Source organism: Anolis carolinensis, unplaced genomic scaffold (genome assembly GCF_035594765.1).
Source record: "Anolis carolinensis isolate JA03-04 unplaced genomic scaffold, rAnoCar3.1.pri scaffold_11, whole genome shotgun sequence".
Taxonomy (NCBI): Eukaryota; Metazoa; Chordata; class Lepidosauria; order Squamata; family Dactyloidae; genus Anolis; species Anolis carolinensis.
Genome location: NW_026943822.1, coordinates 168,152 through 194,150, shown reverse-complemented (window position 1 = coordinate 194,150; position 25,999 = coordinate 168,152). Strand labels below are relative to the sequence as shown.

At 39.9% G+C, this 25,999-nt stretch overlaps 1 protein-coding gene across 2 annotated transcripts in view; it reads left to right on the top strand.

Annotated features, from left to right (window-relative positions):
• Positions 1-25,999, top strand: part of pias1 (protein inhibitor of activated STAT 1) — a 48,295-nt gene that overhangs the window by 7,465 nt on the left and 14,831 nt on the right. For both annotated transcript variants that reach the window (XM_016997322.2, XM_062963084.1), the window contains exons 2-4: positions 15,655-16,099; positions 23,522-23,606; positions 25,362-25,409. In XM_016997322.2, the coding sequence (XP_016852811.2) occupies positions 15,655-16,099; positions 23,522-23,606; positions 25,362-25,409 (578 nt within the window). The remainder of the gene's footprint in view (positions 1-15,654; positions 16,100-23,521; positions 23,607-25,361; positions 25,410-25,999) is intronic.

The window sequence follows — 25,999 nt, the reverse complement described above, 5'->3', positions numbered from 1 at the left end:
AATATAGTTGTGCAAGTGGGATAGAATGTAGTAGCATCCTTTGTAAGCAAAAAAATGACTAAGTTTTTGATTTATAATTTTGTTTAAACTATTATGTGTTTAAACTGTAGGGATCTGTCTGACTCTCAGCTTCAGATAGTACAGCGCAGTTACACAGTTCAGATTGTTTTAATGAGCAGTGCTGGCTGCAGTTCTACCTCTTACGTACGTATCATTTTTCCATTTATTGAAGGCTTTAAGTTTCCATTTCTTCATGTTGTAGCTGCAAAGCTCAGATCAGTTGTAGTAGTAATAATAATCAATATGTCAGTATGTTTGCCAATAAAATCAGATTGCACATTTCACAGCCACATATAAATATGACTGGTGTGTGCATACTTGCTCGTGAAGGGATTTGTACTTCATTTGGAGTTCTCATCAAGTAAGGACTTGAAATAGAATTTGTATATTGGATGTACTTTTGTGCAACAAAACTATATCAATTATCTTTTTAAAATAGCTATTAAATGTATTGCATATAAACCAAAATAATCAGAGTTGGCAGGAGGCTTGAGTTATTTATAACGAATTGTTTGTTGCTACTTTAGCGTAAGCTGAAAGCCAATGGAAACAAAACTGAATAGAAATAATAACTCTCAAGTACTGAATGCACTACACAGAGTAAACCTTGCGGATGCCAGCAGCCAGTGTTTCAGATTGGAGCATATTTTGGGCAGACAGAAGAAAGATTATTGGAGATAGCAGAGTGTGATTAAGGCACAGGGAAAGCTGTGCAGAATCTGCAGCACTGAGGCAGAAGGAGGTGAATTGGATGGCCTGAAAGAGAGAAGCAAGGGAATATCATCACAAAAGAAAATAAATCAGCTGATTGCCTGGAACAGTCCTTTGGATTGAGATTGATATGGGAATCAGATCTAGGGGTTGAAACACTGGTTTCATTCTATTTTAATGTTTGGATATTTGTGAATTTAAAATTGTATTAAAATGCTTTTAATGTAAGCTGCTTTGAGTCTCCTTTATGGGAAGAAAAGTGGGGTATAAATAATAACAACAACAACAACAACAATAATAATAATAATGGAAAATTTCCAAAGCAAGAGTAGAATTCTTTCTCTTATTCAAACTAAAACGTCGCATCATATTGAGTAAGTTTTTTTGCAGAACTTTTCTAGAGATTTCAGAAGCTTGTTTAGTGTTTCGTGTGAAATTGTAACTGTTCTTAATAAAAGCGTTACCCTACTGTGGCTTTATGTTTGTCGCATATAAGCATGCTGAGTCAGAGAAATGATAAGAGGGAAGGTTCCAGAAGTGTTTGAAAGAGACTGGAGAGCTCTGGGTGGGAAGAGATGCCACGTGGAGAAGTGCAAGTGAAAGAAAGGAAAAGTTCCAGTCTCACTACAATACAATTCAAAAGGAAAATCTCGGGATATGTTTTAAAAATAGCAGTATTTAGCTTGGAGGTTGTGAGGAGGAGACAGGAACAGTTGAAGATTATGCATAGTTTGTTGATGCAGTGTGCAAAGGAGTTGATGCTACCAGATTGTTCCATAATGCTGTGGGAGTAGTGGGAAAATTCTCCCCTTGAGATTGTAGCTGGAAACTAGACTTTTGCTTGGACAGCTGCAGATGCAAGATAAGAAGAAACACTAGATGAGTGAGGTGAGAGATGTTGGAACTGGTGAGAATCCATGCTTTGCATCAAGAAATGGCCCCTTGATCTTAGCCAGCAGTTCTGAGAGCTGTAAAATGTTTCATTTCTGGAGATAATTTGGTTCTGGAGGACATAAGGGGCAGGTCTAGCTTACAGGGTTTTGTTTTCATGGTGCTGCTGCTTTGTTCAGTGTTCTAAAGCTATATTTTGTGTCTTAAAAACAACAAAACCTGGGGACAGTGCCAGGTGATCTTTCCTAAATTAGAGATATATTAGGAAAGATGAAGAATCCTTGGCCCAGAGTCTTCATAGGTAAACCAGTTCAAATGGGAGCTCCCTTTCATGTGTACATTTGACAGCTTTCCTCTTCATATCCTGCTGGATTACACTATGTAACATGATCCTGGGTTATAAATATCATTTTTGAATTGGTTCTATCATAAAAACATGGGAAAAGTTTATTAAATTGCAAAAACTTTGATTTTTGTGGGACATTATGCAGCACATTTTGCTATAGTTTTTCAATGAACATTTTGAGTCTCAACCAATTCAACATAGTTTGTTGCAGCCACAAAAACAAAGTTTCTGGAGTATAACAACTACTTTCAAAGTAAGTACCCCACAATTAAACAGGAATAACATTTTAAAACCAGGAACAGAAAAGGTTCAATGTTTTGTTGCATAGTGTTATCCAAAATGTTCTGTCAATGGAAAGCCTCTTGCTCTGAATACAACCTAAATTCAGTTTCATGGGATCAACCTTGAAGCATTCCTTGCCTTCCTGCACTCCTTTGAATACCTGTTCCCATTTCAAGATTTGTTCAGATTATTGAGAGCAAACCACTGATGAACTCCAATATATATCTACGTGTTTAGAAAACTCATTGTCTGAAGTTCCTGTCCAAAAGCTCCTTTTCCAGGCCGGACAGAAGGCTGGGTTATTTTCTTCCCTCCTCTGTTCATGCCAGAGCTATCAATGAAGGAAGTCACGTTGCTTGTGTTTCTGAAACACTTACATTTGATGAACATGATCTGTATTAAATGGCATCTTTCAGGAATAGCTGAAATGATCAAGATATGGAAAGATCCTAGCCTATTAACATGATGTGCATGTTAAGTTTCTTATCCGAATGCTAAGAGCTATATTCGTTTTGATTACTCTGAATGGAATTGCTGTTAATCAGATTCATTATCTATTTTAGTTGTGTTTGGAATCTTACTATACATTTTAAAAGCTTTTATGATTAGGTCTATTTTCCCTCCGGGGTGGAGAACAACGTTGTTTTGAAATTTTTATGAAATTATCTTTTGAGAATAGTCCAATTTTGCTTCCCTGACGTTTGTCCCACAATCCCTGCTAGTTGACATTTTGCAAATGAGTAAGACCAGAGCTTACTGTGTAAGATTGTGCTTGCCTTTCTTCTTTTGAATACCATTAACATTTTTTACCCTGTAATTGTGATTTCTTGCAGGGAAGCAAAATGTGAATTTTCTGTCTTTCAGTTACAAGGGTCAAGAACATCCAGGCTTTTAGCCAAAGGCCTTTGGACAGAAAAATATTTCTGCAGTATTCAGTCTTTGGGCCCATTTTCTTGCTGTTGGTTTCTTTTTTGCTCATCTTGGAAAACTGTGGAATAAAATCCAGTTATTTGACTGTGATGAAATGTGTTAGAAGGTTTCAGGGCTCACAGATGTGTCAAGTTGAGAGTTCATCAGAGATGTCAGCATGAGAAGGTATATGAGCCACAAATATATTGATGGAAAGCATAGAATGTTTCAAGAGGATCAGAAAATGCCCATCTAGATCAGAGTTTTCCAAACTTTTCACTTCGGTGACATGCTATTTAGACATGCATCCTTTTGCAACAGGGTAATTCAGTTTTTACTAGCAACCAGATGTTAAATCAACCCCTTAGAAGAATTTCATGCAATGTATTATGTACTAGATAATTATTATGTATATGATATATATAAACCTATATATATAGTTATAGGTATATATGTGTGCGCGCGTGTGTGTGCTTCATATAATCTTCACTGTATAAACAAGGTTTGGAATTTTTCCCTTTACACTTCTTTGCACTACAGTTGATTCTTGTGTTGTATCCTCTAGAGCTGCTCTGTGTGGTTCATCACAAACATCATTGTCAAAAGATTTTTTTCTTAGTTAGAGATATATCCATTCTAGTGGTAATTCCTGCAACTCAGTCAACAAATGATGCAAATTATAAAAGTTATAACAGTCCCTACACTTGAACAGCACCAACATCCTACTTCTGTAGGGATTAAACCTCTCTGGAGGTTTTTAAATGGAGGCTGGATGGGACAGGGGGTGCTTTTTTCATGTGACACCACTGTGGGGATTCTTGCTACTTTTGGGAGGGAGGCAATGCAGCACTTCTTTGTTCTGCTATAAACTCTTTTGTTGAACTTTGAGATGTGTCCCCACTTGTGTGTTTAAATCTTAATTTTTTTTTCTTTAAAAAGGTGTGTATGCAAGTAAGAGGAATACTGCAATATACGGAAAGAGGTATACTATTGACCATTACAAAGGCGTGTAAATGCTGAATATAGAATAACAAGGCTGGATAGAAATCGTGATGTGCTGTTCCCCTGAAACACGTTTTTCACATCTGCTGAAGGAGGTGGGCGTTTGGCAAGGGAGGCTAAGAAATGTATAATTCAGGTGCCTGCAAGTGTTTTTTCTTTTTCAAACAAAGGCCACCTATACCTTCTTTTTTCTGGATCCAGATGCCTTGCTGACAGGCTTACCAACTGTATTACGCCACAGATGTTTTTTTCTCTCTGTGAAAACTGGATCAGATCTCTGTAGGCTAGCATTTTCAAGTGTTTTGCACTTGTTTCAAAGCTGTCATTAGCATTGCTGTAATGGTGATAACCTGTTGTGTATGTTGCTTTCAGTTCAAATCAAGATTTCTTTTTCATATTGCAAGTAACTGAAGATACAAATCACAAAATAAATCTTTAGAAATGGCTTTATAGGCAGAACCCTTATGAGGCCACAAAACTTGTGGCACTTTGCAGAGGTGGTTTTGCTGTACATGTAACTATTAGGATCACTTGTGTGTGCTTTCAGTCTAAAAGGCCTTCTGGCTTTTTGAAAGCTTGTGTGTGCCTTTGACGGCAAAATGGCTGGTGTAGAGAAAATTAGGGTGTGCATGAGATCCACATCATATCGTCATGTTAGTGCTGAGCCAAAGCCAAAGGGGAAGCTACTTCAGGAGCTGCGTCTGGAGCTCTTCTTTGAGAGACGTCTGCTCTAATTTAATAGCCCAGGGCTCAAGGCTATGCAATGCTGGGATTTGTAGTTTGGTGAGGCATCAGCATTCTTTAACAGAGAAAACATAAGACCTTGCAAAAACTATTACATCACTCCATAGCATTGAACCAAGGTAGTTAAAGTGGGTACATTCTACAGCATAGAACGCACCCACTTTTTGCACCCAAGGTTTCCTTTTCCATTGCTTTGGTTTTTAAAGAACGAATTCTAAATATGCAGCAACTGCAATGACTAAATTACAAAGAGTGCAATGTTTGCTGTCATGCCTTACATTTGGCTGCAAATAACTTTTTTTGGTTTCAGGGTTTTGAAAATGGAGGTGCACACATTAGATCCAATGGCATTAGACTCAAGTAAATATGGTAATAACAGTATGGAACAAAATTTGAAAAAAAAATCTTTGAAAGTAGGCTGAAAGTGTTATTGTCTGTTTAATTGTGCGGCCCTTACTTTACAAGTAGTTGCTATACTCCAGAAACTTTGTTTTTTAGGCTGCCACAAACTATGTTGAATTGGTTTCAATGAGATATTCATTGAAAAACTAGCAGAATGTGCTGCAGGATATACCTTCTGTAAAAACAAAGTTTTTTGCAGTTTAAAAAACTTCTTCCATGTTTTTATGCTAGAATCAATTAGGAAATGGCATTTCTAATCCAGGAACAAAAATAGTGTTACATTGTGCTATCAGAATAGGTCAATGTTTTGTAGGAATGGCTGAGATATCTCACTCCGTCAGCATCACCCTTTCTCTTTCCCCAGTTACAGAAGTGAATCCTGAAAAGGAAGAGAGTATGGATTTCTTGGAAGTGATTGCTTCTTCATTGATGAGATCCTCTCACAAAAAGCGTATGCTTGTAGAAGTAGGAGGAATCCCATAGTGGGAGAAAGTCTGCTTAGGAATCTGGATAGATTTAGGGCATACCATCCCCATGGTTGCTTATTCCCTTGTGTGAATGTTGCAGCGATTTCACCTTGGACCAAGAATGTGGGCTTAAGGCATGTAGCCGTGCCACAAAATTTAGGAACATGGTGTTCCTTCTAAAGAAAAGATTGGGATCCAGGATTGTAAAGTCACCGACTCCTGAGTCCCATTTTAAGAGATGCTACCTGTTCCATGTGCTGAGGACGCCAGATTTTTATTTGTGACTAACACAAGGATATTGGGAGGAAAGGGGTTCAGACTTGTAAGATCTCAAGGGAGCCCATGCTAAAAGATAGGCTCCGCTGCAAGCACACTAGATCAGAACTATTGGCATGCAACCGCTAGAGGCATTGGAAGGAAGAGGTGAAGGATGCCATAAGGAAAAGGGAGGAGGCTTCCTTTCTGCTGCCCCGAAGACTCAATGGAGCCATGAGTTCCAATGACAGGAAAGGAGACTCCATCTGAACATTAGGGAGAACTTCCTGACCATACGAAAAAGAGCTATTTAACAGTGGAACTCTCTACCTTGGAGTCTGGTGGAAGCTCTTTCTTTGGAGGCTTTGAAACAGGTTGGATGGCTGTCTATTGGAGGTGCTTTGATTGTGCTTTTCCTGCATGAAGGCAGAATGGGGTTGGACTGGATGGTCCTTGGGGTCCCTTCCAACTCTAGGAGCCTTTGCTTCTATGCTCCTTAGTCAATGGCAGGCAGACCGACTGCCCTCTTCCACATAATGGCAATAATAATTCAGCCATCCTTGGTCTCTTCCAGTTCTTTGATTCTATGATTTTAAGGAGAAACGCTACTCTGTGTTGGCTAGGGACTGCTCTTCCCCTGATTCCTGATTGCTTGATATTATTCAGGTCTCCTCCCTACCTAATGTGACCTTAAATGATTCTAATGCACTTTATCTATTTACGAATTTGTTACTCATAATGTATACCTTGCTTATCCACTATTGCAACCTCATTGTTTTAATTTGATGTTTTAATTCTGTGTTGTGTTTTTTCACCTATTGTGTATATTTTATTATTGGTTTTTGTTTTTGTCCTTTGATGTTTTATATTTTATCATTGCTTGTATTTTGATTTTGCTGTAAGCCGCCCTGAGTCCCCTTCGGGGGAGATGGAGGCGGGATATAAATAAACTTATTATTATTATTATTATTATTATTATTATTATTATTATTACTAGGGACTGTACACAGAACTGTGCAGACAATGACAGACAGATACATACATTTTGATGTGCACTTACCTGCCTCACAATTCCCCTGGATCAAGTAATCTGTCACGGTTCCATAACAGGAGTGTGAGTAATGATAGCTTTTGGAATTCAGGCAATTGGGCATTAGGAAGTCTCAAAGACTGCATTATGTTCAATGCTGTTGATTTTTCTCTACTCAGGGCAAAGGGATAGCCAAGTCTGCAGATAGCTGAAATTGCTTAACACTCAGCCAGTCTAAGGCTGGATCTACACTGCCATCTAATCAAGTTCAAAGCAGATAATCTGAATTGTATAGCAGTGTAGATGGGGGCCTTGATAGACTGAAAATCTCTAAAGTAATGTCCCTAGACTAGGCAAAGGGACAGCGGAATGCAAATACACAAAGTTTTATCATTAATCTAAATTGATGAAGGAAAAACGATTCTAGCTATGCTAAGGATTTTTGCAACAAAAGTATATTCCATATTTGGCAAAGGAAATACAAAAGTAAAATGCCTCCACACTGGGAATATTGTGTAGAATACTGGAGAATGTGCAGCAAAGGCTGGCCAAACTTACAGAGTCGCCGGAGCAACTGCTCTGTGAAGAAGCTTTACAGGATTTTTCAGCCTCAGGGGAGCAAATGGGAGAAGATAGAAGTGTATAAAATTATTCATGATGTGAAATTAAAAGATAAAGGGAGATTTTAATTTTATTTCATTTTAGATTGTATGCCTGAGGGCAGGGAACTGGTCAAATTAACTATCGTAAACCACTCATGGAAAATATAATGTACACGGATGATTCTTTTACAGATACATGATGATAGTAGTAGTACTCTTTTTCTGCCTTATAATATCAGAATTGTGGGAGAGTCAGGTCAAAGAAATTAGTTCTTCAGCCAGGACATCATTTATTCATTTATTTATTTCCTATATTTATATCCCCCCCCCCCCCCATTTCAATCCCCGAAGGGGACTCAAGGCCTTAAAAACAATGTACAATTAAAATAAACATTTAAATTAAGATTAAGATTAAAAATTAAAATACATTAAAATACATTTAAAAACATTACAATCACTATTTTAAAAAAACAACGCTATCCGAAATCGTAATCCAGGCCATTCTAGTAGTCATTGCACATAATTCCAAATCCATCTATTGCACTGTAATTATTCTCCGAAAGCTTGACCCCAAAGCCACGTTTTCACTCTCTTTTTGAAGTTCAAGAGGGAGGAGGCTGATCTAATATCAGTGGGGAGGGAGTTCCACAGCCGAGGGGCCACCACTGAGAAGGCCCTGTCTCTCGTTTCCACCAGTTGTGCTTGTGTCCTCCCCAAACAATCTCCGAGATGGTTCATAGGGGGAGATACGTGCAGACAGGTAAGCTGGACCAGAACCGTTTGGGCCTTTATAGGCTAAAGCCAGCACTTTGAATTGTGCTCGGTAGCAGACTGGAAGTCAGTGGAACTGATGTAACAGGGGAGTTGTATGCTCCCTATATGCCGCTCCAATGAGCAATCTAGCTGCTTGCCTGTTGGACCATTTGGAGCTTCCAGCAGTCTTCAAAATCAAATGATGGGATATACTGTCATTTGATTTAATGATGGCCACAACTTGAATGGGTTTCAAGGTGGATTGAGGAATGCAAGGAAGATAAGGCTGTCTTCATAAAATCATAGAGTTGGAAGAGACGACATGGGCCATTTAGTCCAACCCCCTGCCATGCAGAAAAAGCACAATTAAAGTACCCCTGACAGATGGCCTTCTAGCCTCTGTTTAAAAGTTTCCAAGGAAGGAGCTTCCACCAGACTTCGAGGCAGAGAGTTCCATTGTTGAACAACTCATACAGTCAGGAAGTTCTTCCTAATGTTCAGGTGGAATCCCCTTTCCTGTAATTTGAACCTATTTGAATCCGAGTTTTAGTTTCCAGGGCAGCAAAAAACAAGCCTTTTCTTTATGTCATCTTTTCACATATTTATACATGTCTCCTCTCAACTTTCTCTTCTGCAGCCTAAACGTGATGATGATGATGATGACGACGACGATGATGATGATTATAAATACTTTATTTATAGACTATAGATTTATATATAGATGATTATAAATACTTTATTTATAGGGAGAGAAATCAAGATATACTGAAATCAAGATATACTCCATCCACAGCAGTTCCCTGCATCTACCAAGCTTGCAACTCTATCGAAAAAGATAAGATTAGTCTGGCATGGCTTGTTTTTGTGAAAAGTTCTCTTAAGGAACGTCTTTCGACTCCTAGATTCGGTTCCCTCTCAGATTTGGCATCATGAAACATTGATTTGATCCCACAGAATCTTTTTATGTATTTCCTGTCATTTGGGTCACTTGTGGCATCTGAGCTTCTGATACTAACTATAGAAGAAATGCAACAGTCAGTTTGGTTTTTCAATGGAAATTTCACTATTGTGAAATACGATGTCTTTAGCACATAATGCAGCTTCCTTTTCTTCCTCCTTCCTGCTAGCTTCTTCTCCAACTGACTGCGCACTTCAGATTCAGTGGGCTTTCTCCCAAGGTCAGATCTCCTTTGTTGCCTCTCGCGTCTTCTGGAACACAAACGCCATAGGATGAAGTGATGCAAATGGATCGTAATAGCAGCTTCTATCTTTTCTCTCTCCCTAGTGAACATCTCATTTTATTCAATTAGCATTGAAAGTCAGTATAGACATGGGAGTGCTGTTTCTTCATTTGTTAGACTGCACTTCCACAAACTGGGTAGAATTGAAGGTTGCTGATTAGGAAAATCTGAATAATAATAATAATAATAATAATAACTTTATTTTTATACCCCGCCCCATCTCCCCGAAGGGACTCGGGGCAGCTTTCATGGGGCCTTGCCCGATAAAACAATCAAATATCAAAACACAGCAATAAAACAGTTATCCAAATAAAAACATCAATTACAGTAAAAATAATTTGAAATTGCATTAGGTTTACAGTTGTTCCTCTTTTCTAATTTTTTTTTTGCAAATAATTTTTTATTTTGTTTTCAAAAAAGAGGAAAAAAATTCTCAAATAAGCAATCAAAAAAGGGGAAAAGAAGGGAAAGGTGGGAAACATCACAGGATATAGTATGTAAGTTGTGGAGGCATGTTAGTTAAATAGTTATCCACATGAGTCTATTATATTGTCAAAGACCTAGTGGGGGAGGAGTCTCATTATTCATAATTTAGTATAGGGTGGAAGTGAAGTAAAAGGAAAACGTACCAACTATGACCTTTTCTCTAACAAAAATAACAGATTACCTTCAGGATCTACATTAATTTCTTTTATCTTCTTATATTATCCCCTCTTCTCTTCTCTTCCAACTCTGCATAGCATTCTTTCGCCTTAGTTTAGCCATTAAGTAATTCAAACTCTATTTTTTTCTACTCTTGATGGCAGTCAACTGTATACAGTTCAAAATGAATATACTGTATTTACTTGAATCTAATTCTCACCTTTTTCGGCTAAATTACTTTCTCAAAATTAGGATATGCATTAGATTTTAATGCTCAGCCAAAGTAAAAAGGGATGCTACATCAGGAGCATATGGAGCTCCTCTTTGAGGAATGTCATATTTAATTTAATTTCCCTGGATCAATGCTATGCGATCCTGGGATCTGTAGTTTGTTGACCTTGTAAAACCACAGCCCCTATGACTCCGTAGCATTAAGCCAGGGCAATTGAAGTGAATTCATTCTACAGCGTAAATGCACCCTAAGGTTTTCTTTTATGTTGCTGGAAGCTTTGGTATTCTAACACTTTCATTTTTAAAGAAGAAATTATAAGCATGCAGCCACTGTAATGCGCACCTTTTTTGGTCAAATGACAAGAGTGCACTTTTTTCCATTGCGCATTATATTTAGCAGCAATTACTTTTTTGTTTTTGTTTTCAGGGTTTTGAAAATGGAAATGTGCATTAGATTCGATAGAGCATTAGATTTGAGTCAATATGGGTCTTTATCCCCCCCCCCCCCCTCATATTCAACTAACTGAAATGTCTTCGCTGTTTTACTTTTCTGTTTGGCAGAAAACTTGTGAACCGTTTTAAGCGAATCCTTGCTAATGAAGAGTCTGGTTTTTACGAGACCTTTGAAAGCATTTTTCTGGAGCTGGAGGATGGGGAGGTTGTAACGTATTTCATATCCTCTCCGATCCATATCTTTGTGGATTGCTTCACCGCTGTCGTGGTCCTCACCTGCAGTCTTCTGCCTCCCATCCGTTCTGCTGTCTGTTTTCCTTGTCCTGGGTTTGTCCCCTCCCTTTGCTTCCATTGCCATCCTTTCCTTGTGCCTTTCCATCTGCCTTCCTCATCCTTCATGTTGGCTCTCATCCTCTATTTGCTTCCTCTCTTCTTGTTCAGAGCATCTGTAAATGTCTTTGACGGAAATCTGTCTTCAGGCTTGCTGACTGCTACCAGGGTTTTGTAGCTCTGTTGGCCTTGCTATGAGGGAAAAGGTCATTTTTGTAGTAACCAACCATCTCTGTTGATTTCGTCTCCTTTGCAAGACAAGGTAGATATGTCTGGACTTTTCTTTTTTGGGTGTGAACATGTCTTCTTCTGCTAAACTGTTCTACCCAGCCTTCACTTGCTTCTTTTTCCTATCTGCTCTACATCATCAGTGTATGCTTTTTGAACATTTTAAAATGATAACACTGCACTCAAATGTTAACCTTTCTGCTCCTTGCTTCCTTTTTTACTTTCATCACTATTCACTGCCCTGAATGGCTCCTCACATTCTCAGATCAACCTTTAAGGCTCACTCTGTTGAAATTAACATGTTAGGCAAAGTCGGGATCATTTCTTATTTCAGCGAGTGTTCTGGGCAAAGTAGATATGATAAAAACAAATACAACCCAATCTTTGACATCTTCAAATGCTCAATTAACCTGTTTTGTTAGAATTTGCTAATTTGGGGATTTGGACAACCTTGGATACATTTCTTTCTAAATTTCTTATTGACCTACTATACTCCAGTGATGGTGACCACAGAAATGTTATTTTATGAGTTGAATAAAGAGGAATTGTTTCTAAAATTGCAAATGTAAAATTAATCTGACAATTGTCTCACAACGCTCTGGAAGTATACCATTTGGGGCATTGAATTGCCTATTGTCATGAGTCTGGCAAGCTATTTTTATTCTTTCCACAGGTGCTTCATAGTATACACTGGGATGGTGTCTAACGCTCATTATTTTTCTCCAATTACATGTCTTTAAATGAAGATAACAAATACAGTAGAGTCTCACTTGTCCAACATAAACGGGCTGGCAGAATGTTGGATAAGTGAATATGTTGGATAATAAGGTGGCACTAAGGAAAAGCCTATTAAACATCAAATTAGGTTATGATTTTACAAATTAAGCACCAAAACATCATGTTATACAACAAATTTGACAGAAAAAGTATTTCAGTACACAGTAATGCTATGTAGTAATTACTGTATTTACGAATTTAGCACCAAAATATCATGATGTATTGAAAACGTTGACTACAGAAATGCGTTGGATAATCCAGAACATTGGATAAGCGAGTGTTGGATAAGTGAGACTCTACTGTAGTGGAGTCAAGCAGCTCCCATCTGCATGACTAAGTACAGCAGGAGTAATAAAGAGAAGGCTTGCTTTTTGTTACTAAAATAAAGATGGCTACTATATCCTATAAGCTTATTTAATGCCCAGAATAACAATAGACTTGTGACAGTCAATCTCCAACATCTTTCACTTGCCGTTGAATGCAGGCAGGCATCTTTGCATTGAAGGGCCTTGGGGAGGAAAGTGTCCATACAAAGCCCCATTGGAGTTGTAGTATTGCTAGAACCAAGGCGACCCTTTAATTTGGAATTAGGTTGAAAACATTAGCTGTACCGGATATGTTGTGTCAAAAAATAGTGGTGTTCCTTGAGATGAGCAAGGCACTCCTAGTTTTTACTTTTCCGAAAAACTGAGAAGATTGAAAATACATAGCCTTTCAATTAAACTTTGCTTTTAATTAAACTTTGCTCACATAACCCTAACTTGATCCCTGTTCCAACTTGAGGTTGGAAAGAAGTTTCTTGTTCCAGCAAAAATGGAATTGTGACAAATATATCCCTCCTACAACATGATGATTTGGCCTTCTTTCCGTAATTAAGACACCCAGAATTGGACGCATTATTCCAGATGAGACCTGACTAGTGTAGGATATTTAATTTGGTGATTGTATTGACTGTCCCGCTCTGTCGTTGTAGGACAGGTAAGAAATGAAAGAAATGAATTAAGATGAGGTGAGAGCTCAGCATGGGTCTGCAGCAAGGCTTACTGTCACTCCCAGGAGTTTTCTTGGGAGGCAACCAGTCCAAGCACTGAACAGATTGGCCTGTTCTGTTCCAGTTTCTGTGATTTTTGGGCACATGTCGAGGTTTCACAGGCGGAAGATGTTGTGTACTTTAGGGGGAAAAATATTTCTTATCCTGTATTTTTTTTCCCTTATTCTGCACACATAATCAGAAAGAAGCAGCCATTCTTTACAAGGAACAACATCCTCCCTAAAATGAAGGAGATTTTGCCTGTGATATCATACTCTGTTGCGTATGTATTTCAGAGAAACTGCACAGTATCCCAATCACATTACATATGTAGAATTACAAAACAAAACACCCATCCTTCCACATTCTAATAACTTTCGCACAGCCTCTCATGCCACATCAGTGTGAAACTGTATGGTCCCAGCTGTGGGATAAAAGCTCTCTCTCAGCCTATTTGTGTTTTTATCATCCTATTCTGTCTACCAGATGGTGACCATGCAAAAAAAGAAGAATCTCCAGGATAGGATGGATCCTTAAGAATATTCTGAGCTTTCTTAAGGCAGTAGGAATTATAAAATTCTTCCAAAGAGGGGAGCGGGCAGCCATCATTCTCTGGACAGTAGTGATAAGCAACCCTCTGGAGCGCCTTCCTATCTACCACTGCTCATCTGCTCATATCTTTCTCGCCCTTGCCTCTCCTGGCTTTACACAGGAAAGGGAGGCAGTGCCATGAAGAATGCTGCAAGATGACTTTGAGTCACGGCGCTTGAGGAGGAAGGGAGCACTTAAGCATTGCGTTGGTGCTCCTCTCTCCTGTAGTGACTGTATTTTGACAGCTCAGATATTTACCCAGATGTGATTTAACACACAATCTTAAAGCAGAGTAAAATGTACTCATGGGAAAAGTATTCCTCCTAGAAAGAAACCTTGTTGTTTTTAGTTGCCATCAAGTGCACTTTGACTTAGGGTGAGCCTATCTATGAATGAGGGACAATGGCTTCAAACTACAGGAAAGGAGATTGCACCTGAACATCAGGAAGAACTTCCTCACTGTGAGAAGGGCTGTTCGACAGTGGAACTCTCTCCCCCGGGCTGTGGTGGAGGCTCCTTCTTTGGAGGCTTTTAAACAGAGGCTGGATGGCCATCTGTCGGGGGTGCTTTGAATGTGATTTCCTGCTTCTTGGCAGGGGGTTGGACTGGATGGCCCATGAGGTCTCTTCCAACTCTACTATTCTATGATTCTATGAGGGACCTCCCAGTTCCTCTCTCATAAAGAGCCCTGCTCAGGCCTTTCAAACCCAGGGCAACCGTGGCTTCCGTGACTGAATCTATCCACCTGAAAGGTGGCCTTCTTCTTTTCCTATTGTCTTCCCAAGGACTATTTTTTAAAATAAATCTTGTCTCCTCATGAATTGGCAGAAGTACAGCAGTCTCAATGTAGTCCTCTTACAGACAGCAAAATATCAATTTTGTGCAGATTTTAAATAGATGAACTAACCTGGTGATTCAGATTGTATGTGTATATTCTCCCCCTTGTGCTTGTAGTAGACTGTGTCTTTTAAACCCTTGGAGAGTGGCCAAGAGTTTCTCCACTGAGGTGAATGGATGTTGGAACAAAAGCATTGAACTGGAAAGGTTTCTGTGCAAGCAGTTTGGGGAGGAATGTCAATTCTTGCACTCCTTTCCGTTAGTGAAGTTTGTAGATGAGTTGTTCGTAGGGGATTCTGAGTGTTTTAAGTAAACTCTTCCCCATCCTTAAGCTTTAGCCTGTATTCCAGTTACTTTCCTTTCTCTGGGAGTGAGGCCAGAACAGGGAAAGTCAGCAATATCTAAATTCTGATAATAGCGTTTAGAACAGTTTTTTTGAATTAATCACAAGAGCTGAAAACCCCCTACAGGCCACAGCTGGGCTATTAAAACTCATTGTCTATCAAAGGTGTCTTCTTGAAAGTGCAATTCGTGGCCAAGCGTTCTGCAGGGTCAGTGCAATCCCCAAAGGGGGTGGGGACCCTTGCCTAACATCATAAATTGATAGGATTTAGAAGAGTTTATCATTTGATGATTGAAGCACTCGGGGGGGCACACACAGAAGAAGGTAAACCCAAAGGGATTTGGTTCCTAATTCTGGTTTAATTCTCCCTGTAAACTGCCTTCCTTGGGGGCCTGTATCATGTTTTGTCAACGTTGCTTTGTAAATGACCATGTGCTCTCAATGCATTGTGCAAAATAACGTTTTGGTTTTGTCTCGTCTTCCTGTTTGTCCCCAAGCAAATGGTGATGAGCCTCCGGGTGTCGGAACTGCAAGTGCTCTTGGGATACGCGGGAAGGAACAAGCACGGCCGCAAACACGAACTCCTCACAAAAGCCCTGCATTTGCTCAAGGCTGGCTGCAGCCCTGCCGTCCAGATGAAGATCAAAGAACTCTACCGACGGCGGTTCCCCCAAAAGATCATGACTCCAGCGGATCTGTCCATCCCCAGCCTCCACTCGGGCTCCCTCTCGGCCACCTTGTCACCCTCTGCCATCCCGCAGCTCACCTACGACGGTCACCCGGCCACGTCGCCCCTGCTCCCTGTTTCTCTGCTGGGACCTAAACACGAACTGGAACTGCCTCACCTTACCTCAGCCCTCCATCCTGTCCATCCGGACATCAAGCTCCAGAGGTTGCCCTTTTACGATTTGTTGGATGAACTGATCAAACCAACCAGTCTAGGTAAGGCCTGGCACTGTCCCTCTAGTCCCTGCTTTGTCTCTCCACATTTGTAAGGCCCTTGTTTGTCTCTTTTCTTGAGAAAAGGCTCACGGCCTACTCCATCCCATCTGTGATTTGCTGGTGCAGAAATGGAGGAAGGTGAGGTGGGATGGGATAATCTCGAGGATGTCTTCCTTTTCTCAGGAAACTGAGTCTGACGATGAATGAGAAAGACAAAGTTCAGAACATTATTAGTAGTGTCGGTAGGAATGCTTCGAGCTTCCTTGAGCAGAGCTCACAGTATATCAAACTCTTCACCCAGAGATGGTTTTAAGGAAGCAGCTTGTTGTATTCTATGTCATAGAATTGCTTGCAGGTGATTACGTATTGAAGAGGATGAAGCTTTGTTTTAAGACATTTATAGCTGTTCATTCCCAGAGCTAAGAAATCCCATCCATTCTGCCAGGAGCCCAGTGCAATATTACTTTGGGTTAGTCCAGTGAATACTTAAACATTTTTAAAACCTCAATAAGTATGTGAACTCTGGGGAGTGATATTCTTAGTTTTGTATGTTTCCTGGATTCCTCCTTCAGTGCATAACTAATTCGTTATTTTGAAGTCCCTTCCATTTGCAAAAACAAACAAACAAACAAACAAAAAACCCTGGCCTAGCCACTGGGTGGAAATTCTAAATACTACGGGTGACAGGGAAATACTTGTTTACAAGTCTCAATAATTTTCAAGGCTTACTGCTGTGTTTTCTCTCTCTCCTGAGCACGATCCTCAGAGGGAAATTTTATCAGCCTTCCTTCCCTAAAGCCCTCTAAATATAGTCGAAACTGTAGAGTCAGATCAGAACTGTAGCATCAGGTTCTGTTTGCGGATGATCACTTGCACACGAGAATATATAAGGTGGATACAGCCACAGTCGAAACCTCTGTTTCTCACGAAGATTGGGAGCTATAGCTCAACTTATCTGAAGGGCATTGGGTTCAGGGAGGAGGCTGCAGTGTGGAAAATAGAGAGAGAGAGTAAGATCTCTCTCGCTTACAGCAGCATAAACCTAACGGGCATCCTTCCCTCTTGCCTATGGGAAAATGTTATGGAGGTGCCTGAAAATATTGCAGAGGCTGACAAGAGAGCTCTTCGAGATTTGTGCTGGTTTTATCTCGTGCACATGTAATGTTTTTGCCTCTTCGAGTCAGGTGGGAAACATCACGCAAGCCTTGCTTTCTCTTTGTGTGCTCGGGAAGGAGCCTGAGCTCGCCTCTTCCATCTCCTTCTATAAGGGCACTCAACTTTCCCGTTGCCAGTGGCAACCAGAAATTGATGCCTGGTAACTATTCCATCCTGTTGACCAGAGCCAGGCAGTAATAACACTCGGATTCTTGAGTTCACGCCATCTGAGAAAATCCTTTGCAAAAGCAAAATTCGGGAAGGTGGTAGGGAGGGGACTTTTAGGATTTCTTGTGTTAGGAAGCCGCATTGGCTCACACAATCAGGATCTTAATGTCGAAAGGGTGCTTCTTCAAAAGAATGCGCAGAGAAGCTTTTCTCAAGGTGAACATTGTTGATGCCACGCACATATTGTAAAATATTTGCTTGGGAGCCTTCCTTAGCATTTTGTGTTTAGACAAGCTTATGGCACTTCACCCGAAAAGCCAAAAGACCTGAAGGTGTCGATCTTTTGAATGTGTTCAATCCAAATGCTTGTTCGGCCTCCAAAGGGCTAATGTAAATTCCAGTCACTTGTTACTCTTCCTGTCTGGATAAGCGCCAGGCCCGCGGGGTCTCCAGCTTGCTTGCTTTCCTTCTCTCTGGGCCATTGTCCAAAATTACATAATTGTGGCCAATGCGTTCTCTCCGGAAGCTTTTGCTATCCCACATCAGCTTCCTGTACTTTCCCGATGTGTGTGTCTGTATATATTTATTATATAGGGTGTTTGAAAAAGAACTCCCTAATTTTATGTATAAACACATCAAAACTAGGGAGTTCTTTTTCAAACACCCTGTATTATGATTATGGTTAGTGGAAGAACTTGATCCTCTTTGATGTTTTCTCTCTTGATATTTTGAATTGCATCTGATTGTAAGATCTCTACCTTTCGAATGTTGTGTGGCTTTCAGGTTGTATGGCTATGTTCTAGCAGCATTTTCTCCTGACGTTTGGCCTGCATCTGTGGCAACTATCATCTTCAGAGAATCTGATGGTAGTCAAACAAGCAAAGTATATATACCTGTAGAATGTTCAGGGTGGGAGAAAGAGCCAGTATTGAAAAATACCAGAATCAAGACTAATGAACACCCCCTGGACAAAGGATGTCTCCAGGTAGCAAACAATTCAGAGGGAACAAAGGCCAGGCTACTTCTAGGTAGATGCCCCTCACTAATTGACAGTGCTATCGTCATTGTTACTCACATACTAGTGAGTGGATCCCACTCAACATTTGCAAATCAAGCTTGCTAGTTGAACCCTTTACACTTGGTTAACATACAACGGTTCTTTCTCCCATCCGGGATATTGCACAGGTATAGATACTTCACTTGCTTGACTACCATCAGATCCTCTGAAGATGCCAGCCCCAGATGCAGGCAAAACATCAGGAGAAGGTGCTGCTACAACATGGCCATACACTACATAACACCCCAGTGATTCTGGCCATTAAAGCCTTTGGCAATACCTCTCTACCTTTTTGAAACAATGCTGGTATCAACTGCTCAACAGTAATTTTCCAATGGTATCAGGATAAAACCCATGCATTATGCTTTGGTGGATTAACAACATAGCCTGAACTACCTGAAGTAGACTTTTGTAACCTGAACCAGCACATGACATTTTTAATATGTTTCTCATCAATACATTACCCTTAAAGCTGTTTTGTAAAACTTCTAAAAGAAAGCCTAATACAGGATTTATAGATGATGTGTCATTTATGAGACGTCGGCTGCTTGTTTGTCCATGTATTGGGGGGTTTATAAACCATCCCGCACCTCGCAAAAAGGGCCTGTTCAGTGCTACTTTCTGGAATCTTTTAATGAAAAGCTAAAGAACTTTGAGTTTAGTAATACAGTAGAGTCTCACTTATCCAAGCTAAACGGGCCGGCAGAAGCTTGGATAAGCGAATAACTTGGATAATAAGGAGGGATTAAGGAAAAGCCTATTAAACATCAAATTAGGTTATGATTTTACAAATTAAGCACCAAAACATCCTGCTATACAACAAATTGGACAGAAAAGGTAGTTCAATATGCAGTAATGTCTTAATGTAATTACTGTATTTACGAATTTAGCACCAAAATATCATGATATATTGAAAACATCGACTACAAAAATGGCTTGGATTATCCAGAGGCTTGGATAAGCGAGGCTTGGATTAGTGAGACTCTACTGTAATACAAAATACATCTTAATAGTAACCCCAGTTCTCATCAATTGCTTTGTCAAGGACATAAAATGTTTGCAAGAGCTAGTTTGTTTCATCCATTAATGTGGAGCATGAAATATTGTAGCTACTACCATAATGTTTTGGTTTTGAATTGTTGAAGTGAATATACACATATTCAGGGCTCATATGAATCCTTTGAAACAATTGTGTCATATGAGTTTCATAAAGGAGCTGCAGAGCACAATTGCTGAACCAGAAACATTATAAGAAGATTTAGTCTGGATTCAGAAATGTAATCAGTTGGGCGCAAGCAAGCGCCGACTTGCAGTGCCAAGTTAGACAAGTTTGGTCGCCTCAGCTCAGCTTTTTGTCTCCAAAAGTAGCTGATATTAAAGGGCAATTATGATCACATCCTGTTCCTGGCAGCTGCAATTAATTTTATTGTAATGTGAACTTAAAAACCAGGGTTTCGCAAAGGCAGTCTTCACCGATTAGCTGGAAACCTGTTACAGGAGCACTTCTTTCAACATGGCGGCAAGATGAATTGTGCAGGAGGAGTAGCACAACTACTAGCTACCTCTGTAAATCCAACTTCTGGGCAGTGAATCAAAATGGACGTACTTACTTTATCTCTGTAGAGCGAAAAATGACGGAACAAAACCTTGGAATCGGCTGCCATGTTCAGGCAAAACATTCAAGCCCGACACATGCAAAAGATTGCTTTGCAGGATAACTTCCAGATTTAAAAATAAGTATTGAATGTACTTAGTGTTTTCTTCACCGTGAACATTAATTCTAAAATTCCTTATTAAAAGTGAAATGGCTACTCCTCTACTCTGGGTTTCAAGACCCTTAAAATACATTGCATACATTACTATTCATTTGGATTTCCGTTCTTCTTCCCTTGCCATGTTTTGAATCTTTAAAGTTGAAATTCAAGTGAAAGCCTCCGTTTCCATTTCCATATTCTGAGAACCCCATGCATACATATAGTCAAGGACTTGGGAGAGAGCTCTTATCTCATTTATGCTGAGATCTAAAGAGAAGGAACGAGAGTTTCCTCCACTTTGCTGTCTGCTGTTTGTGCATACATGGCTTTGATGGGTTCCAATATCTGCTCTATGTCTTTTAATGTATGTATTGTAGCAGTCTTATGAAAATATGCATCAGGTTCAACACTCCAGTGCCCTGTGGTTAGTGCTGTTTTCTTTCAGACATGCCCTCAGTCCATCCAGTTTGTAGTTCTTGGCTTTACATGGCCCTGATTCAGGACATTTGGAAATCTTGCACCTTCTTCCATTGTTGTCTAATAAAGAAAAGGTTTTTATGGTGTTAAAAAAGGAAAGAGAAAGAAAAAGGAGAACATTTATTTTCTAATTTAAAAACAGAATAATAGAAAAGCGGGTATACAGTGTTTTGAAACAAAGGAGATAGAAAGGTTGAGTAATGGAAAATAAAAAGCCCTGACTAATGCTTCCTATCCTGTCTCTGTTGTCTTCTTCATGATAAAAAAAATCATCTTATCTCTGGTAGATTAACTTTCTGGGGCCCCTTGGATATCATTGGGGATCCGTTTATTCTTGTCACTAACTTCTCTGTTTTTTCTTTTCTTGTTATTCGCACATTCGTGTTCTACTAATTTTCCCTTAATGCTATAAAAACCCCAATGGTTTCATTTTCTGTTCTTATTTTAAATGGTCAATAAAAGGCTGCCATTCTTCTTCAAATTTGGAAGGATCTTGCAATTGTATAATAAGCCTAAATTTATCCATCTCTGCCATATTCAACATTTTTGTAAGCTGATCGAGTGCCATAACTTTAAATGACTTTAGTTAATATTCATGGCTGTTGCTCGTCTTGTAAGTGCAACAGATCTGGGGATCAGAGCTAATTCAAGGTCCCGTTTCCCTAATCGAGCCAATTCTTTCCTTAATAAATATGCAACAATGCAAATACACATTAACGCTGTGATAATGCATACAATGTCAACGTGCAGCAAGGCAGGATTGATTCTCAAAGGCTTCTCCCAAATCTGTCAGGGCTCAGTTGCCATTATGTGATGATGTATTTTGTGGCGGGTCTTGCATAAGCTTTGCAGAAAAAGAAATGGGATGTGCCAAGCTGGGGAAGCCACTTTCCTCTTTTAAATAAGTTAGAGTTTATTGTACCGTGAAATCTCTCTGGCAAATAGTTTCTTCACGACATGTTTTCTCCTTCGTCATCGCAGTAAGTGCTTAATTATTTAGCAATGGCCAATTTGCTGGGGAAGATGGAAAGTGTTCCCGGCTAATAAATTGAGCTGATGACCATTGAAACGGAGTGCTGTGGCCTGCTGTCAGCAGCAGTGTGGGGCTGCTTTCCTCAAAGAACATTCCGGAATGGTTATCCGAGGAGAGCGTTTTCCAGCACAGCAAGGCATATTTTACAGGAGAAAGATTGCGGAGCTATATTTAGCGGGTGGCTAGAACCGAAAGAGGTTGGGGTGCGAGTGCATTAATATGTATTAAGCTGAAGAAGTGGATGCATCCTGCGTGGTCTCAGTAAACCGGCAGGAAGGATTTCAGCTTTTCTTCCATTTTGTCACAGGTACATATTACATGAATAATCGTGTTGGAAACAGCTGTAATTGCGTTTCTGAACACCGACCTTGCTTTGCACATAGCTCTCCGCGCATCTCCTCTTGGGCAAACCTCAACACATGACCTAAAAATGTGTGTATAGGGACTTGTATAGGGTCTGTGTTGCTGTGCTGAACAAAGAGAGGCAGTGCAACATTCTGGGTCTAGTGTGAAACCAGAAAGATATGGCTGCTGCACTGAGACGCAAATCTCACTTGGGGTTTTGGGTCAGTGCTGCTCTTCCAGCCAACAACAACCATGATAATAATAGATACCTGCTGCTGCTCATGGCTTGAGGTTATGTACAGCACAGTTAAAACACACAGATAAGAACATATTGATAAAAATAAAGATCTATATATATGCTTATATATGTGTGTATTTTCTAATGTGTATGTGTCTATATATATGTATCTCTCTCTCACACACACATATATAAACAGAACAAAGACACTTCACAAGGCAGCTGTGATCTAAAGAGAAGGATCAATAGTCTCTCTTTATATATGTGTGTTTTTATATATGTGTGTTTATAATATGTGTGTGTGTAAACATAGAACAAAGACAGTTCACAAGGCAGCTGTAAAGATCCCGTTATCTTTGTGCTGCTGGTCCAAACACTTTGAGAATAAATAATATACATTAGATTCCTTACCAAATACATATTTTATGCAAATAGAAATTCTGTGTTGTTCATACAGTATGTTTTATAATTCAGAACTCTCAAAAAAGCAGTAAGTAGATTTGGGAGGAGGGGGAAGTTACAAAAAGGATGTCTTGGGCATTTTCCAGAGAGGAGTGGTTTGGGTCTCAAAGCCCTGGCTGGCTTCCATCTTGATAAATCATGTATTTTTAGAGACACATTTGGCATGCTTTCAGTTCCCTCTAAAACTGGGGTGGTTATTTTTTGCTCTTGCTTCCTTTGGCATCATATGAGAGTTCGATTTGCCTCATAGATGTATCAAGAAGTTATCACTGGGAGTTTTGATACAAAGCAGTGTTTTTTCCCCTTGCAGACTGAAGTAATTGCTTTACATTCATTCTACCCCAAATTGTATTCCCTGGTGATATCAAGCCTGTGGTGACCAGGTATACTGATGTTTTTAGATGATTCCAGTTTCTTCTTAAAAGCTTATGCCTAAGTCTTTCATTCACAAACCCTATGTTTTACAATGTCCCTTCACTTTTGAGTATTGGAAACTAATCTTTGAAGCAAGCCTCAATTTCCTCTGACAGTGAGAAACAGTCCTGAATGAATCCTGTTGACTATAAATAAGGAATATAGAAATTAAAATCTTAGTGGATTTTCAAAAGTGGGCATGGTCACCGGTGTTTCCTGAAAAGTGAGGAAGAATAATCTGCTTTTTAACAGAATAAAAAGGCTTGTGGATGTTTTTAACTCTTCCCAGTATATTCTATCTCCCCTTCTCCTCCTGCAGCATCTGATAACAGCCAGCGGTTTCGGGAAACATGCTTTGCGTTTGCCCTGACTCCACAGCAAGTGCAACAGATAAGCAGCTCCATGTAAGTCATCATGACCTTTCCTCATTTCTTAGTGTGATTCTCCTGAAGTGTTCAATGTGTTTACAAATGTGTCTCCAATTGTGGAGTTGCCAGAATAGATATGGAGGGTGTTGTTGAGAGTGGACAGGCGCCCAAGCTTTGGCCCTCCAGGTGTTTTGGACTTCATTTCACAAAGGCCTCAGCCAACTGGGCCAACAGTCTGGAAAGTCCCAGTATTGAAGTCCAAAAATATCTTCGGAACCAACGTTGGAAACTCTGGGGCTAGATGAAATTGAGTTTGCAACAGATGTACAAGCAGGGTTAAAACAGAGATAAAACACAAGACTATTAAAATACCTGTAATAAGAATCACACAGTTAAAATGCACTGATAAAATGCAAGTTAAAATTCACAAGTTAAAATCGACTGTGGAGGCCTGCCAGAAGAGATAGGTTTTCAGTTGAGTTTTAAATTTTGACAGCTGATTTAATAATTGGGAAAAGGGCCTTATTGCCAGGTGAATTGATGGGGATTTGGAAATGAAATTCTATGTATTTTTTTACTGGAATATATATTGGTGTTACCAAGGTGATGGAGGAACTGCTGCCGCCCTCCTTGCTCCCTTCTCCAGCTCTGAGAGGGCCTACCTCACAATGTCTCCACGACAACATGGCTCTTTTTGTGGCTCTTTCTTTCCTTCCTCCCTTCCCCTCCTACACAGGTCACCTTTCTTGCCCAGTGACATCACAGAAGCTTAGCTTTTTTGGGAGAAACAGACAGAAAACGATTTTTATATAGAGATTTCAATTTACTTCAATTACGCCTTCCTCCCATTTAAACCAAATTCAGCTAAAGCAACCGAATGTTATAACATCTTGGTTTTAGCTGGAAAAAGCCATTGAACTATCACACACAGAGGTTGTTAGTCAATAATAATCATAGCAATAATAGTACGGTAGTCTTGCTTATCCAACCTTCGCTTATCCAATGTTCTGGTTTATCCAACGCAGTCTGTCTTTTAGTAGTCAATGTTTTTGTAGTCAATGTTTTCAATACATTGTGATGTTTTGGTGCTAAATTCATAAATACAGTAATTACTACATAACGTTGTTGTGTACTGAACTGCTTTTTCTCTCAATTTGTTGTAAAACATGATGTTTTGGTGCTTAATTTGTAAAATCATAATGTAATTTGATGTTTAATAGGCTTTTCCTTAATCCTTATTATCCAACATTTTTACTTATCCAACATTCTGTTGGCCCCTTTATGTTGGATAAGCGAGACTCTATAGTAATACAATAAATGATGCTCTTGGATGAGGCCAACGATCTTTCTGTTTGCATGTCCTTCTATAGTTGGATTATGGGTGATGTCAGAAGGAACACATAGGCAGGTATGATAAATGACAATACATTTATGTTTTTGCCTGTATGATTTCTGTGCCCAGCTGAGTGATGGCATATTTATTTATTTATTTATTTATTTATTTATTTATTTATTTACAGCATTTATATTCCGCCGTTCTCACCCCGAAGGGGACTCAGGGCGGATCACATTACACATATAGGCAAACATTAAATGCCTTTTAACATAGAACAGAGACAAGACAAACATGGCTCCGAGCGGGCCTCGAACTCATGACCTCCTGGTCAGAGTGATTCATTGCAGTGATTCATCGCAGCTGCTCTACAGCCTGCGCCACAGCCCGAGCATTTCCAGACCCAAGTTCTTATATTTGGTTTATTTTAACATGCCACCTTTCCTCCCTTTTGCTAGGGACATTTCCGGAACCAAGTGCGACTTCACGGTGCAGGTCCAGCTAAGGTATGGTTTCCCTACCATCCGATATCAGAATTTGCGAGACGTACTTTCACCCCTCAACCTCAAGTGAAGCAAAACTCTGTACTGATGATCCTTCCTGAGGATTCTTACAGATAAACATGCTTCCTCTGAATGAGTATGAGAATTTTTTCGGAAGAATCCTACGCCATCTTTCTCCCTCCTCCTCCTTGTTAATGTATGTTGGAGAACTGGAGACGAGAGAGCTCTCCTGCTGCCTGTGGCTGAAGGATTGGCCTCCGCTTTGATTGATGCTGCCATTACCTCCTGAAGGAGAACTTGTACCTTGGTGTGTTTGTATATCTGCCCGTGTGTGCTGTTGAGGGTGTCGGGGCAGCATGAGGGCCATTTTAAGCGAATGTTCCCTTGATTTGAGTAAATCCAGTTGCATCTGATGCTGTTTCCCAGCCTGATCCATTTCTCTCTCCCTCCCTTCTATTCCTCTTCCCTCTTCCTGCCTCGAGTGAGCATCTGGCCTCCTTCCCTAGCAGAATAGCAGATAGGGAATAACTGCCCTGCAATTGCTGGTTCTCTTCTCTCAAGATGGTGATTTCAGCCTTTATAACCATTCCTTG